Here is a 13,028-nt window from a genome sequence, read left to right on the forward strand (position 1 = left end):
CGAAGCTTTGAAATCCCAATCCTAGGAGGATGTTGGCATTTCTACATCAAAGCTACAGTACAGGCAACCGTGCGTCTCATGTCTATACAAAGCAAAGCGTACCTACCATTACATGACCAACCCCGGTTCACGGTTGAATCCCCGCCCCACCTCCCTAGTTCACCGCATTACCCACAATTGTTTCGCCTTTGCACTAGCCAGCAGTCTATACAAGCCTACAAAGGGTAGCATGAACAGATTATTAGCGGCTCGGCGGATTTGTAGAGAGAAAGTGAGCATTCTCATACATTCTATGCCAAGGCGCTACTAATCCGCGCCCCGGCTGTTCCGTCGTTAGAGATACCACTCGTAGCGGACATCATCTACAATTTCGGCGACTTTGTAGATTTTCCCCGTCGCCATGGGTTTGTCAAAGATAATGAAGAATATCTGAATGTTTTCCTACCTCGAGATAGGGTTGCCACCTTCCTTCAATCCTGGCTCTAGTTTAGAGTAGTCGCGGAATTTTCTGGACATCCTATGGGCTTTGATGAGTTTACTTGCCGGCCGATAGTTAACAACGGGAGCCAATGTGCCAGTTTGTAAGTGCTGGACTCTATAACCTTAAAGCCAATATTGCAGGAGTGCAATCAAGGTAATGCTTAGCCACATCGGGGATGTCTGTTGACGACCTGCGTCGACCTGTGTTATTATTAGATGGAGCTGTTTTCCGGAGCCAGTGGCTGGATCCCTACATAAACGAGGCACCATATCCAATTCCTGAAATTCTCCTCTGTCAAAATCCTTCTTCTCTCATTTTTGCCGTTTGTAAAGAACTATATCAGTAATTTCAGACCCCCTATGCCGTATTCGTTGGGCATAACACATCCAGTCCCACCTCCTGCACAGCTTCTTATTGATTGGATGTCAGAAATCGGCTGGTGCCCCTTTCGTGCGTACCAGAGGTGCCTCAAATTTAACTACCTTGTGATTTTGTCGATCGGTAGTCCGTGCACCGATTGTAAGAAAAGAAAAACTCGTGTGAAGATTGATCTATGAAGAAAAAGAGGCTATATATACACAAGGTAGATGCAGGTCCAGGGGGGGGGGGGGTACGTAATAGGGAGTCGGTGACTGAGTCGGTGGCCGAGTCAAGGGGTAGGTAACTGAGTCGGCGGCATGACACCCGACTCAGGTCGACAGATTTTCTATGTCGCTCAGATTCGGTACCACGATCCCTATAACCTTAACCACGATACTTGCTTAATACCCTCATGCGTCACAAAAAAGCCTAACAAAGACGGCTCGGTACAGCATACGAAGCGTGAGTGCCAATGCTCCTTCATCTCAGTTCTGACCGAGGATATCGCGAAAATCATTCAACTGGATGGCATTCCCTTGATTTCCGTAGAGATTCTTCCATACGGAAAAGGAAAGCTTCATGTGGAAAAAGCTACAGATAGAAGTAGCTACATCGCAATATCTCATGTATACTCACATGGCCTCGGCAACTTATCCACAAACTCTCTCCCACAATGCCAAGTAGAGCGGCTGTCTAAGGATATCAAATACTTGCCGGACCCGGTTTCAAATGGTTATCAGATCGCCGGGCGCAAGATTGATCCCTTGTCCCTTGACCCTGCCCGCAGTGATCTTGTTGGATTGGCGTGGCGTGGATCTGAGGCCAAATCCACGCCATCCACCAAAAAGACGATTTGCCGCCAGGATCGCCACGGCGCTCCAGTGTAGATATATACTATATATAGTAAGTCTTNGCATAGGCTTAGTGTTATAATTAAGGAGTAGAGTGTAGTTGAACTTACTAAAAAGGGTACTAGATTTGCTTACCACCTCCCTTTAAGCGTCCCTCTATAATCTTATCGTCCTTAATAACTTTTACCTTATCGCTAAGTGCACCCTCTACCTTAAAGCCCCCNATTGCGTTAAACTCTTCCTTAAGGCCCTTACCCTAAGCTTTACTAACTACTATATATAGCTAAGGCAGAGCTTCTACAGCCTTACGAGCGGCAGAGGCTTATGCGGGTGGGCGCGGCCAGGCTTATAGGAAAATATCGCTCTATATAATTGAGGGAGGCAAAATAGAGCTATAGCGCGATCGCGTATGGAGGAAGGACGTAGGAAGGAAAGCAATATAGGCGGCTCCCCAAGATTGTATAGAAAACACTCCTATTTTTAAACTCCGAGCTCCACCAATTGGCTTAACACCACGCTTTAACACCTTATTAATTCTTCCTCCTTAGCCTCCTTCTTCTAATTGGGTATAGAACTGGCGCTCCAGGAGCTCCAAAGCTTCAAGATCCACTCCGCGCCACCAATTAAATCAGTAGATCCACCGCCAAAGCAAATTGGATCCAGCCATCCACGCCATATTGCCGCCAATCCAACAAGATCACTGCCTGCCCGACTTAAGTGCAAAGCCAGAAGGGGTTAATACAAAATCCACCTTGATTTATTCGTTTATTTAAACATCTACCTCCTATAAAATAGAATCCATCTCCTGCCTATTAAGCCTCAATCAGCAGGTGGACGTCAAAATAAATGAATAAATTAAGGTGGGTTGTGGATTAACCCCTTTCTAAAATCCAAGATAACAAATTGGCCGCAGTCATTACCCCTGACTAAGCAATAGATAAAGTAAGAGAACTGTTTATAGTTATGCTGTTAACGACGGATTGTGGGTATAGTTGGCTCTCGATGCATCTTTATAAACAAACTGTTGGTATTTTTAAGGGATGTTGAATTCTTTTTGGTGTATTCTGCTTACAGCCTTGGCGGAATGCTATCCGGAAGCGCATCAAATGCTGTCACGGTACATTTTCCCTTAGTGAATAGAGATGACTCAATTATCCTAGTAAGAAGTCTGGTCTCTATTATAAGCCTCCCGCGTTTAATGAAATAAGCGTAGATTAAAAATTTACAGGAATGGTTGTCGTTTGAACGCATCAGATCTTGTCCGCTAAAGCTTAACGTGCACTCGTACGCGATTACGAAGTCACTCTGACTCGGTGATATACAAGGCAAATGCTGACGCAAGGTAGGCTTTTATATTACTTGATGCTCTTAGAGGGAGACTTTGTTCAGTCCCCAAAAGACTCTAACTCCGTCATATCGCCCCAAACGGGTTCTCCGATAACTCTCGCCAAGTTAATATTAACCACGACGCTGTATTGCATTTCAGGGACCGCCGAACCGTTCCGCCATCTCGTGTTAGGTAAGTGTTTTGATCATGAAGGGTTCCGCCCAGAAGTGGATACATAGGAGATGGCCCAAAGATGACGCGCCCGGAGACGAAGTGTGCGTTCTCTTCAGTGGGACACCGCTTTACATCCTTAGGCCCATGGCGGACTACGACGTTTTTGTTGGAGATACCTATCTGAACGATTAGGATATCATGTGGGGCAAAGCAACTGGGTCAGTGAAAGCGGGAAGAACTGGCACAGCTATCGAAACATTCGAACTTTGTTAATGCACTGCCGAACTATGATCCGGTCACAGATTGCACATACTAGGAGACAGAAATTTGCTTACACCACCGGGTTCTCTGCATTGGCTAAGAAGAACTGAAGTTCTGAGATAATAGCGGGGATTCTGCCTGATCTTGTTCCTACGTATGCGTAATAAAGGTCTTATCTATCGTGATTCACAATAGCCCTTGAGGTGCTAGTACTATTCTAACTAACTTGCATGAGCCTCAAAGGCCGTAATTAAGCCGAAGGCTGATCGCCCCAGACGTCCTTCACAAGGAGTTTCTTGTTAACTGCGACACGGCTTCATCAGAAAAATTTCCGTGCGGATAAAATAGTGGAGAACTCACTCTTGCCCATAGCATTCTTTGGGATGGATTCTACCACTTTCATTTCTTGCGGAATCTTGTAGTTTGCTAATTGCTCTTTGAGTGCTCTCCGCATATCCATGGGCCCCCAGGCTTTTCCTCCACGGCCTCCAGTCTTACCCTCTTCAGAGAGAACGACAACTGCGGCTACTTTCTGACCCCAGGCATCTGATGGGAGAGCAACAACAGCGCACTCTGCTACCTGAGGCCTGCACGGGATGTTAGCCTCCGAAATATCCAACAGAAGCCCTCGACACTTACAACGATAGCATTTCTCGCTCAATCTCAAGAGCGCTGACTTTCTCGCCTCCGGTCTTGATAATATCTGCACTCTTCCGCCCTTGAATAAAGTACATTGGACCTTTGGCCCAATCTTGGGAGCTCTTCCCCGCACTCTCTGCTTCGCGTCGCACTGCGACATCTCCGGTCTTGAACCACTTTCCCTTTCCATCCTCACCCTCAACAAACTCGCTGGCGGTCGCATCGGGATTCCTCCAGTACTCTCGGAAGATGGTTGGGCCTCTGAGTTGGATCTCGCCGTGTCGTTCCTTGCCGTCTTTGTCCAATTCTTCGCCAACATTGATGATTTCATTGGTCTCCGTGTCCACCAGGCGTGCTTCTACAGAAGGAAGTGGCCAGCCTACGCTGCCATCAACTCTATCCCTAAAATCAAGCCCACAGCTGAGTGCCATTCCAACTTCCGTCATGCCGTATCTTTCTAATAATACGTTGCCAGAACTGAGCTCGGTCCACGCAGCCTTTGTGGGCGTCGGCAATGCCGCAGACCCTGAGATATTTAGCCGCATATTCTCGGGCGATATCGCTTTTCTCGCTGCTTCCTGTAGCTCCGGAGATAGACTTTTATGTGCTTGTAGGAGACGGTTGTAAATTGTTGGAACGACGGTAAGGAATGTAATTTTCTCTTTTGATTTGTTTGTTTCTGGGAGGAAAGGTGCTGCCAAGCGTTCCCAAACGGCCTGAGCATTAAAGGGAAAGATGAATTCTATGGTGGAGCCTGCGAAAAGAGGGGTAAGGAGCGCGTTCACTGTGCCGTGGATATGATGAAGAGGAAGGACATGTAGCAGACGGTCTGTAGATATGTAGTTCCACGCTTTAAGCAATGATAGTGACTGTGCAGTAAGTACGGATTGTGGAAGAAGGACACCTTTCTGCCAGCGGTCAGCATCGAGTTTGGCGAGGAGATTAAATCTTGCGGCTCAATGCATACCGGCCTACTTGTTGTGCCAGAAGTGTAGAGCATCATGCCTCCCTTGCTACTAATAGGATTCTCTAGTGTTACAGTCTCAATTGTGTTTCCAGCCAATATCTTGTCTGGCTTATAATTTATCGGTTGGGTCTCAAGACCCTCCTTGAGAATCTCATCCGCTTTGTCTTGGAATTTGTCCGATGATAACAGCATCAGACTCTGACTCTGGTCGAGGATGTAGCGGAGCTCGTGAGCTGGGAAGGTTGGAGAAAGAGGTACGGCGACGGCATGACTCCCAAGGATAGCGAGCAGAGTCACTACATTCTGGTCAAACCGCCTGTTCTTCAACTTTTTGACGTAGAACTAAGCGCACCTACATAGTCGTAGCCATTCTCAACAAGAAATGCTATTCTCTCGCCCTGTGTAGCTTTGCCATTGGTGTTCCGCGCCAGCTTATCCTTAGCAGCAGCAACATCGTTGAGCAATTCGCCGTATGTGAAGCTCCGCCCGGACAGCGAGTGTACTATAGCTGTGGACTTTGGATTATGGCTCGCGACGGCCTCGAAAATAGGAATCTTGGGCAAAGTCGAAGCCATTCGGACGGAGTGGAGTATCCTGAGGCTGAAGGAAGCTGGGAGAGATCGCTTGGTGAATGCACGCGCAGCACCTTGCGCCCACATTGTCGATCGAAGGAGGGGTGTCAAGGTTCGGAGCTACGACCTTGTCCTCTGCAGCATTGTCATGCTGCCTCTATTCCTACGGTCACCGCGCCAATCCCGAATTTGCCGACTTAAGTTCCCGCTCGCTCCGTAATGCCGATGGTCGTTGTCACCGCCGAATTGGGCAGCCGGACGGTGGTGTGAAGCCCGAGAAGGTCGGGCGAGAGTATGCTTGGCAATCATGGCCCGAGTTGGCGAGGCTTCCAGCAGCCATCGCTTGTCTTCCTAATTCCATCACACCTCTCGTTGATCACAGTCTAACGTCTTTTTTTATGTTGCCGAGGGTCGCGATAGGAGCGCGCCTGAGGCTCATGTCCACCATGGCCCAGTCTTTAACACCCATGGAAGATGCTATGCGAGCAAAGGAAACTGATACCCCTGCCTTCAATGTTGCAGCACCAAGAATAACATTTTTTTAATTTGCAGATAACAGCAGCTCTTGCGCCGGCCACTCTAGAGATATACAATGATTCACACATGCATTCACATCACAAGGCTATGCAGGGCAGCACGTCTAAAGAGGTAATAAGCTACTTTTTATATTAATTATGTTAACATTTTAATTACGTGTAGCTAATGAGTCTCTCAGACCCATTTCCGGTAGCAAAGGCTTTTATTCCCGGGTGATCTTTGCATTTTCGAATACTTACGTTGCTTCAGAGTCGTCGTAACATCAGAGGCTTTTAGATCGAAGATGCAGCCGGCCAGGCATAGAATGGTTTACGCTTTGCTGAGGGACGAAATGGCACAGGTTGGTGGCATTCATGCTCTACAGCTCCGAACTCGAACGCCAGAGGAGGAGGAAAGACAGAAGCAGCGCGAAGAGGCTGAAAGTGGTGAACGAATCGCAGACGTGGAGTTAAAGTAAAGACAAAAGACCACGTGTTTGTGGCCTAGATGCAGAGGTAATGCGAGGGAGCGCGAGCACAATTTTGGAACCAGAGGTTCGGAGAGTACCACTGTTAATACATGTGGAAAAAACACAGGACTCGAGAGGTTATGGGCTTTTAAACCAAATCGATGGGTTTGGCTTCACAACAAGGATGTCACGATTTCTGGCGTCTTGAATGAAACCGAGGATCTTATATATGGAATCGGAAGCTTGCGCATACAAACGGAGGCACTGCTGGCATTTTGCTGGCCAATCTTTTTGAAAGACCTGTTGATATGGGGTGTCCCGGTAGCTAAGCCAGAGATTGATTAAGCCGAACTAAACCTCTTTGTTGCGTGTCGGGAGGTTTTTGTTTTTGTACTCCACATGCTCGACACGATCAAGTTTACTTTAAGACGCGAAGTCTAGAAGCAGGCCTTGTAGCAGAGTAGCACCCAGCATATTCCCCTGGGTGCCATCTTAGCAGGTCAACTTTGCTTGCATACAAAGCGAGAACACCACAGCTGCAGATATCGTTAGACAGCTAGTGCGCGTCGATTGAGGTATTTTGGTAATGCCGCCTCTTGTGCGGCTGCATACCCAATTTTCGTAGGCCTGCATCGGGATAGTGGACCATTCGATATCGTCCAAGGCGCTGCATTTTCGTCTTCATCCGGAAGCAAAACAGTATTGGTTCACATCACTGTTTTTTGTAGCGAGGTCGGTGCCGTGCGACCGGGAATGCTCGAGTCATGCCCAAAAGCCGATAGATCCGGGTAACCTCTTGGCCTTCGGAAGAAAAGATGCCAAAGTTGAAAAGGCGATCTTTGCGAAGGTCGAGATCTACAGCCCAGTCAAGTAAGACGTGAATCGGTACGTGAGCTCGTGATGTACTGGAAAACATAGAGGGGAAAAGAATTTGAATTTATTATGACGTCATGCCATAGGCATGCAGTAAATACTATTGGCGAAACCTCTCCCCGTAGCATCCAAAGGGCTTGGCTCGCCGCAGCCACCCGCAGGTCGCACCCCACTAAAAAGCAATTACTGACACAACCTGCATTGGTCTGCCTATGCTAGAACTGATGCATCGCGCGCGACATCATTGTTGACTTTCTGGCGTCGCTCACGGCCCTTGTCACTCCATGGGAAATGGGCGACGGGGATAACGAAGAAGCTGCGAGACAATTTATTAGCGGAATGCTCATAAAAGGAAAAAAGAGAGGAGGAAAACGCGCGACATCTTGGAGTAGTTACCTGTTGGAGTTGTCCGCAATACCGGCGAGCGCATTGTACCAGGCCAAGAATGCCGCAAGGATACCGAAAGCGCCTCCAGCCTTGATGCAGCCTTCGTTGGGAGCGCCGCTGCCGTTCTGGAGGTAGCCAATGCCGAGGAGGAGGAAGGCCATGTCAAGGGTGAAGAACAACAGGAAGAAAGCGACGGTTGACCTCAGGGTGCAGATGAGCAGGATAAAGGTGAAGATGAACCAGCCCTACGTTTTATTAGCTAACATACCACAGAAGAATGAGGCTTTCGCACCATTAAGTAAAGACCAAAGGAGTTGTAAAATGGGTAAGGGCTGGTTTTTGTGAGCGATTCCTCAATGTTAAAGCCACCAGGGGTAAGGACAATGGCGAAGGAGATCCAGAAGCCTCCGTAAGATGAGAGGGCTGTAGCACCGAAGGTGTTTCCCACTGCCATTTCCCTGAAATAGTTGTGAGTTCACATGCTTAAGTGCAATCAAATGCTAAGCTCAAACATACCACATGCCGGCCAAAAGCTGAACCAAGCCACCATAACCATAAGCAATAGCGACTACTAAATTAGGTGCAGCAATGTCGCGGGTGCCCAGGTTGATTAACGACAGGACGAAAGTCGTTAACGCGAAAGCTGAGAGACCCAAGGGAGCAGGGTTGGCGAACTTCCTAGATGGGGCCCTAGAGGCATGTTAGATATTTATTGGGGATATTTAAAGCTTAAGGCGGGTTGGCGCATTTGTGGTTTCGTACCTGTAGAGGCCCGGTTGGAATTCACCACCAAAGGCAGGCATACGAAGTTCAGGATCGTTCGTCCGGATGTGTGCGAGAGGATTGCCGCCTGCTGTTGTGAGCGGACTGTCGAAGCTAGGGGAGATGTTAGGTCTTTGGTATTCATTGAGTACGTACCATAGTCATATGGCTTCCTTTCTTTCGCTGAATTTCCCGCATAGTCAACGGCACTGGTGCCGTTGGTCTCTTCATTATGGAAGAGAGTCTCACCACCAGTAGCATGAACATCCTATTGTTGGTTAGACATTTGGCCTTGTGGCATGTTTTGGTATAAGACGCAAGATTGACATACAGTTGTTTCCTGGGCGGTCGCCATTGCTATTTACTAAGGCTGGAATGTAGACGAAATATAACAGCAGACACACTAAGAGTGATTGAAGAGGTAGAAGAAAAGGATATCGTGCAGTAAAGACAAAATGGAACCCGCCAAAGAAGTATCTGTCTCAGCAGAAGTCGCGTACGAACAGCTAAAAGAGGTGGAGCAATACGGGGAATGGGGACAGATATATTTCCAGGTAGGCCGGTCCGCGAGCTCAACCACTCAAACTTCTAGACGACATGATCAGGCCCCATGGAAGCACCATGAACACTAGTGTCGACGTAGGGGCAATTAATCAGGCCAAAACAGGCCGGGGTAGGCCAGTTCGAGGGGTCCATTGTGTGCTCTTCTCCAGGCCGGGTGAAGAGGTAGAAACTGCTGACCGCAGCGGCGCACTGGCGTCTACAAAGTTAGCATGCCGTTGCATCGAGGCCTCGCAAGCGACTGGCTTTAGTGGACCGTCCACTAAAATGACTGCCGAGGTGCCGGACGACCCCAGAGCTAAGGCCCATCGTCTTCCAACGGGTGCACGAACCGATCGACCCCAGTTCGTCATTGCAGTCTTGGTGTGCTGGCGTGTTGCTTCATCGAGGTGGTGCTCTAGCCGTCTTCCTATTCGAGCGAGGAACGATCTTCCACGCCGAACCGAGAGAGCCGTCATAATTATACTCACTTCCCTTGCTTTGCAGGATTTCCCCATCTCCCCTTAGGTAGTCGACAGGCACATAATGAGACGTTCGCCTCGCGCTTGGTCTTTCAGTGGACTTGAACTTCTTTTAATCCCAATATCATCATCAAATCGTCACAGTATGTGAATGGTAAATGGGCAACGGCCGTCTTGCCTGTCCCCTTTCTGCGCTGTAATTTATGGGGCTTCCGCGGCGCTGTCAGTGTCGAAAGAGACAGGTCTTCGATCCCCAAGTCACATACTCCCCGCAAAAAGCAGCCAGTATCTTTTGTCCTCGAAGCTCCCCGCTGCTGTTATCGCTGTTTATTCATCCGGAAGCGATCGCGATGTGGTATGAACGCCGAGCTTGGACATGCTTGGTTTGGCTTGGTGGCTGATGGCTCGTCTCCTGAGCCATGAGGACGGGGATACGTATCGTCAGCATGCCGGAAATAAGCTTTTACATAATATTTCGTTCTCGCCACCAAGCAGCGATAAAACATACCACGGGTTGATGTCAAGAGCCAGCAGGTAGTGCGCAAAAGATGGCTTCGATGGTGATGTGGGCATGACGGCCCCGGATTATCTTTGAGACCTCCACACAATGAATCCAATCGCATTCACCTCAAGCACCTTAAGCTTCTCGAAGCCGTCAACCTGAGATCTCAGAGGCGTGATCTCGCCTAGCCTCTCAGGCGTCAGCCCAGCGAGAGCACGGCAGTGCATAGTCAGGCTAGCGAAAAACAAGCGTTCGGTCTGCTCGAACCGAAAGGCCAATGTCGGGGGAGGCGCCGGCTGGAACGCACGTCCAAGAAACAAATTTCTCTTGTACTCTTCCAAAATTGGGGCTGGAGCTCCATTATGACCCTTCATTTGGCAACATCTGTGCTTGGTTTTTATTTATTTTTAACATGCCTCTAGGATCCTGCGACCGTGGCATAATCGTACTGCTTACAGCTTCTCTGGACTAATTGCATTGGAAAGAGTTCTTGCTGCTTGGCCCATTGAGCGACTAGGGGCGTCCAGGCGCCGTCTGGTAATTTAGGCTGTTTGGGTTAGACTGCATTATCTACATCCCTACTTCGGATCCCAAAAATGCCGCCAGGGTTTGGGCCTATCAGTAGTGGAACATAGTCCACTTCCAGATTTGGTATTTCCCAATCGACCACTGAAGAAGCTGCGACCTGTGCACTAATACTGCGGGATACGCGATCCTTTTAGATCCTCTTCAGACACCAGGAGCGTCTCTATTTAGGGCCGGAGACCGAACACGAGTTTGAACGCTTTCAGTTATGATACGGGGTAACTATTCGTGCACAGGCACACTCCTATACATATTTTGTGGTGCCTGCTTCTAAGAACTTAAATCCAAAACTTAAATCCAACTACTTTCACCAGGCTGATCCTACTCTGTTCAAATTTTTTACGGCGCTACCTCCTGGGCATCAGACCCCTTTACATCCGCGCACTCATCCATCGTTAGAGCAACTTCTTCCCCCGATTATCGATAAGTAGGGACAGATAGCCGATAATCATGGTCCTTGCGAAACGAAGCCTGGACTGTTTAATGGTTGCTGCAATATACATTTGAGAGGAAATGAATATGCGGAGCAGCTTTTGCAGCCATTTTAATGATATCTTTGCTTCTTCAAAGCCCTATTGTACCCACTTTCGCCTTTACTGAGCGACTTCAAGCCCTTGACGAGGTCGTGAGAGTGTAGGGAAACTGGCTAGCAACGATTAAACAACCTAGGCCTCGGGGCACTCCCCCTGGGCTTGATTGTTGTATGCACATCTACTGTGCCTCAACAATCGGACATGATTGATGCAAGTGGAATCATCGGTGTTCCTGACCCCTTTCCTCCAAAGCCTGGGATTCTAGCCAGCCTCCACCTTATTTCCATGGATCGAATACGATCTAGTGGGCGTTTGCAATGTCTGTGGGCATCTTGGAGATGCTGTTTGGGACCGTCTAGGTCGTCTAGCGCATATTTCAATGCGTATGCAGGACAGTGGGCCGGCGGCAATGTGGAGAGTTGCGGAGTGTGGATCTCTAAACAACGCGGTGGAAAGGAATGACCCTGTATCGCAGACGAAATGAGCTCGGCAGGATAGCAGGTTGTGAAGTGAGATGGTTCTCATGCCACCTGCGAAGTTATCTCTGGGCAAAGCAAGCTATGAAGTCAAAAACACGTGTGTCATGTGAGAATTGCGTGTGTGGTGCCACGAGGAGGCGCCTTGTAAAAACGTTTCCGCCCGTTGGGCTTTCACTGGACGGTCTTTTTACCATAATGATCGCGGCAGGGACCCCCTGGTCTTAGTGGATATGGCTAGCGATTTAAGGATGTAGTGCTGTGTAACATCAGACAACATCGTTTTGCGTGAAAAATATTTGAAATAAAGGTCTTCATTAGTAATTCAAATAGGGCCGAAGATCTCGAGGCTCAAAACATTGGATCTCACTACCTGATCATGTGAGCTTCAAAGTTGGTGATGTGAAACACCTAGAGGGTTTTATCTCATGAATCAGACCCCCGGGGAGAAATTGCGCCACGACGTAGCTAAGGGCTAGCGCTACGCTTGTGGACCTTACCCTAGTCCTATGGACTCCTGGACCAATCAGATCGCACCGAGAGGAATTTCTCCCTGAGGGTCTGAGAGCTTATGGGCGCCCTTTGTATGAGAACTCAATGTTTTTTATTAGGCGACGACTCTTCCATTACAACGCTGTATCTCGACCCTTTTATAACGTCTAGTTATTATAAAAATACTATAAGGTAGGAGCTCTTTAATTTCTCTATCTATTGCAATAAATAACGACGTCGTAGCTATATTAGTTAGTCGTATTTTCGTTGGTCGTATTTTCGTTAGTTGTATTTTCATTGGTCGCAAAAATCGTCAGTCGCAAAACTCGTCGGTCGCAATCTTACCTCATTGCTCTGCTCGAAGCTCTGCACGAGGCTCTGCTCGAAGCTCTGCACGAGGCTTTTCTTGAAGCTCCGCACGAGGCTTTTCCCGAAGCTCTGCACGAGGCTCTGCTCAAAGCTCTGCTCGAAGCTCCATACCTTATATACTTCTCTACGTCTAATTATCTCTAAAATACTACAAGTTAAAAGCTCTTTTTCTTCTCTATTACCTCTACGTTATAGTAATACTATAGCTCTATTTTATAAGAAGTTAGATATAGGCAGTTGGTCGTTTTAGTCTATTTTATTATAATCTTGCCTTACTACCAAAAATTACATACTTCTCTATGTCTAATTATCTCCAAAATAGTACGAGCTAAAAGCCCTTTGTCTTCTCTATCGCCTCTATATTATAGCGATATCGTAGCTTTATTATATAAGAAGTTAGATATAGGTAG

At 48.0% G+C, this 13,028-nt stretch overlaps 4 protein-coding genes across 4 annotated transcripts; 2 read left to right on the forward strand and 2 right to left on the reverse strand.

Moving 5' to 3' along the window:
* Positions 1-3,704: 3,704 nt before the first annotated feature.
* Positions 3,705-5,635, reverse strand: K441DRAFT_689753 (acetyl-CoA synthetase-like protein; the record flags this gene model as incomplete). Its single annotated transcript, XM_067652329.1, has 5 exons — positions 3,705-3,757; positions 3,815-4,041; positions 4,094-5,001; positions 5,061-5,356; positions 5,413-5,635. 5 exons carry the CDS (start codon positions 5,633-5,635, stop codon positions 3,705-3,707), a joined length of 1,707 nt encoding a protein of 568 aa, XP_067499378.1.
* A 351-nt stretch (positions 5,636-5,986) lies between these two features.
* K441DRAFT_666996 (bola-like protein) lies at positions 5,987-7,064 on the forward strand. The gene is made up of 4 exons (XM_067649746.1): positions 5,987-6,123; positions 6,185-6,280; positions 6,348-6,358; positions 6,419-7,064. Exons 1-4 carry the CDS (start codon positions 6,079-6,081, stop codon positions 6,624-6,626), a joined length of 360 nt encoding a protein of 119 aa, XP_067499379.1. The 5' UTR covers positions 5,987-6,078; the 3' UTR covers positions 6,627-7,064.
* A 552-nt stretch (positions 7,065-7,616) lies between these two features.
* Positions 7,617-9,115, reverse strand: K441DRAFT_266791 (glyoxylate pathway regulator). Its single transcript, XM_067640853.1, has 7 exons — positions 8,971-9,115; positions 8,796-8,907; positions 8,640-8,727; positions 8,394-8,567; positions 8,170-8,335; positions 7,887-8,122; positions 7,617-7,806 (listed from the first exon to the last, which is right to left on the reverse strand). Exons 1-7 carry the CDS (start codon positions 8,992-8,994, stop codon positions 7,701-7,703), a joined length of 906 nt encoding a protein of 301 aa, XP_067499380.1. The 5' UTR covers positions 8,995-9,115; the 3' UTR covers positions 7,617-7,700.
* Positions 8,964-9,843, forward strand: K441DRAFT_266766 (uncharacterized protein). The gene has a single exon (XM_067640852.1). The coding sequence runs from the start codon at positions 9,237-9,239 to the stop codon at positions 9,705-9,707; it is 471 nt and encodes a 156-aa protein (XP_067499381.1). The 5' UTR covers positions 8,964-9,236; the 3' UTR covers positions 9,708-9,843.
* Positions 9,844-13,028: the final 3,185 nt, after the last annotated feature.

This window comes from Cenococcum geophilum, assembly GCF_001692895.1.
Source record: "Cenococcum geophilum 1.58 unplaced genomic scaffold K441scaffold_52, whole genome shotgun sequence".
Classification (NCBI taxonomy): Eukaryota; Fungi; Ascomycota; class Dothideomycetes; order Gloniales; family Gloniaceae; genus Cenococcum; species Cenococcum geophilum.